General features: G+C 38.7%; 1 protein-coding gene across 1 annotated transcript; it reads right to left on the bottom strand.

Annotated features, from left to right (window-relative positions):
* Positions 1–346: 346 nt before the first annotated feature.
* LOC137952069 (protein neprosin-like) lies at positions 347–2,170 on the bottom strand. Its single transcript, XM_068799138.1, has 7 exons — positions 2,012–2,170; positions 1,831–1,917; positions 1,526–1,744; positions 1,273–1,443; positions 1,122–1,178; positions 885–1,031; positions 347–784 (listed from the first exon to the last, which is right to left on the bottom strand). Exons 1-7 carry the CDS (start codon positions 2,168–2,170, stop codon positions 347–349), a joined length of 1,278 nt encoding a protein of 425 aa, XP_068655239.1.
* Positions 2,171–2,465: the final 295 nt, after the last annotated feature.

Genomic DNA, 2,465 nt, shown 5'->3' with positions numbered 1-2,465 from the left:
AAAATTTATTTTTTAAATATCTTTTAGCATTTTGTCAGCCAAAATTTCATAAAATTTCCAATCCCCTACAACTAGTACAAATGCTAAAAACCCATTTCTTATGATTTCCCATGGCACAAACCCACAATCAGTTTCAGTAAATATATGCTGAACACAATTATCAAGGCAAGTCAAACTTGATTTATTTGAATACAACCAAACCTACACACACAAAGAGAAGGTAAATTACAAGTGCAACCACACTGGCAGGTCTAATCACTAGATAGTAAGTGCGGCATTATTCATCGTCACATTCACACAGTCGTGCTCAAGAAGACACAACACACAGTAGGCTTATGACATTGCGTCATTCATTTTCTTCCTCCATGCAGGTGGTGGTCCTTCCCTCCTCAGATGTAGTTGTACAGCGACCACCAGGTCCCCCATAGAAGAAATATCTACGAAAGTCAGATGACCCTGTCCCCATGTCTTGAAGCTTATAGCCCGAGGGGCAAGTTTCACTTTTCCTAACATTAGTAGGAATATCCCTTAGCACGAGATTTGGATCGACATACATGATCTTCTTCATGTAAGCAGCCTTTCTATACCCTTCAGATGGGAAATGGCCGCTACCCATTTGTGGGAAGGTCCTAGTGGAGTCACCAACAACCTCACCTCCCCAGTCAATTCTGTTTGCAGTTTTAACTAAAGTCTTGAAGAGTCTACCAGGCCAATAACCAACCCAGTTGACATTACCGCCATTAGTTCCATAGTATCCTAACCACCAACTTGTGGTGCCTTCATCCTGTAAATAGGAATATCAAGAGGTTAATTAGCTTTTGTGAAGAATGTTCCATTACTATGCTAAAATATTATTTTTAACCAGAAAGTAGAACGATTGGTACCCAGAATGCTAGAAGTGTCATGTCCACTTGGTTGCCACCATAAGTTGAAATTGTTCTCAAACTCATTCCAGGTGTTATTGTGGAGCTAACTTGTACAAAACCAGGGCACTGTAAATTGTAACATCCGGTTCCATGATAACCATCCGCCTGACAATTGCAAAATAATGTTTGAACCAATTCGTATCAATTGTCAAGAAGTATCTTCTAAAGTAATCCAGGGATGTAATCAGAACTCACCGTCCAATAAATAAACAGGTGAGTTGAACTATCACCTCCATATAATCCTGGATACACCTGAAAAAAGTACAAAGCAAACAGAAAAACACAATTCACTGGTTTTTTCGTATTTGGTTTGAAGTAACATGGATTCATATTAACCGTGAATTACATTCCATCCAGCCTCGATAGTGTTGATAGTGTTAGACGGGCCATTTGTAACCCACAACTGGGCAAGACTGAATATTTCAGTGGATTTTACTTGGGGTTTCCACAAATTGATTGTAACTTGTGTTCCTTTGTATACACCTCCTGCGAGTCCTGACATACTTTCCACAGCATACTGAAAAATAAAAGTGAAATGTATCGTTAATTTGTATGGAGAATTGTATGAGCATCAGATCTCATTTATTCATGTTGTATACCTTATGTTGAGTAACTTTCAGTCGATCGGGACTGTAACCACTTCGTCCATACTTGTTCATGAGATTCGATACAGAACCAGCTTTTAAGAGATCTTCCATTTGAACTCTCTTAATGGGAACTGTACCCATTGGGCAGCCTCTATCCGCAGGCCCAGTCTTCATCGTGATGTACTCTGAAGGTTCGGCATTTACCCATTCTGGGATGGAAGCAGGTTCCATCTGTTTAATCAATTCAAAATTAGTGTAGTAGTATCACAGAAGACAATGAAACTGAAAGAAAGATGACTATGAATGGAAATCCTCACATGAACTGTTTGGTTTCGGAGTGCTGGATGATCAAAGGCTGGTTGTTTGTTTATATCGACGCAATCAAAGATATCCCCTTCTTCAGTCTGTTTCAAAAGAATCAAAACAACCGCTTTAATTAGTATTACAAATATTTTAGCCCTGTAATAGTAATAGTTCAGAATAAGAGAATATATTCACCTCAATAGTCTTCTCTCCTGGTCTGTTTATAAACTTGAGATAATTCTTCATCTCAAGAAACTCTTCTACTGAGATCTCATTGGCATTACCAGAGACGAAGCTAATCGCAAAGCATACCAACAAGGCTAGACGGAAACTGGTACTCACAGGACCAGCCATTGGATAGAATGATCAACAAACTGAGAAAACTTCTTTTTTTTCCTGTATATTGTCAACACACAGTCGATGTTAAAGACACCCAAACTGCTTTCCATTTAGAAATCTTTATAAAAATAACTGCTATGTACTAGCAATGGGCTGGTTCCTTCTACTAAAAAATCAAAGGTGAATGAGACCCATTTGTATGGAGATGACTTCAGTCGAAGAGGACCAATCCAATGCTATTACATATGTACTAAGCAAATCTAACACAATCTTTAAAGCCAGAAATACCTTTCGACTGCGTCCTTGCACT

The sequence above is a fragment of the Aristolochia californica genome, unplaced genomic scaffold (genome assembly GCF_029961685.1).
Source record: "Aristolochia californica isolate CCGP_79_NKW_82.1479 unplaced genomic scaffold, dmAriCali1.0.hap1 SCAF_15, whole genome shotgun sequence".
Taxonomy (NCBI): Eukaryota; Viridiplantae; Streptophyta; class Magnoliopsida; order Piperales; family Aristolochiaceae; genus Aristolochia; species Aristolochia californica.
Note: the sequence above shows the minus strand (reverse complement) of the source record. Positions and strands in the feature narration are given on the sequence as shown.

Excerpts from the sequence above, each read along its gene's own strand:
- LOC137952069 (XM_068799138.1), bottom strand. The coding sequence starts at position 2,170 with ATGGCTGGTCCTGTGAGTACCAGTTTCCGTCTAGCCTTGTTGGTATGC. Across the intron at positions 1,918-2,011 it reads CAGGAGAGAAGACTATTGAG|ACTGAAGAAGGGGATATCTT; the intron begins GTGAATATATTC and ends CTTTTGAAACAG. Across the intron at positions 1,032-1,121 it reads ACCTGTTTATTTATTGGACG|GCGGATGGTTATCATGGAAC; the intron begins GTGAGTTCTGAT and ends TGCAATTGTCAG.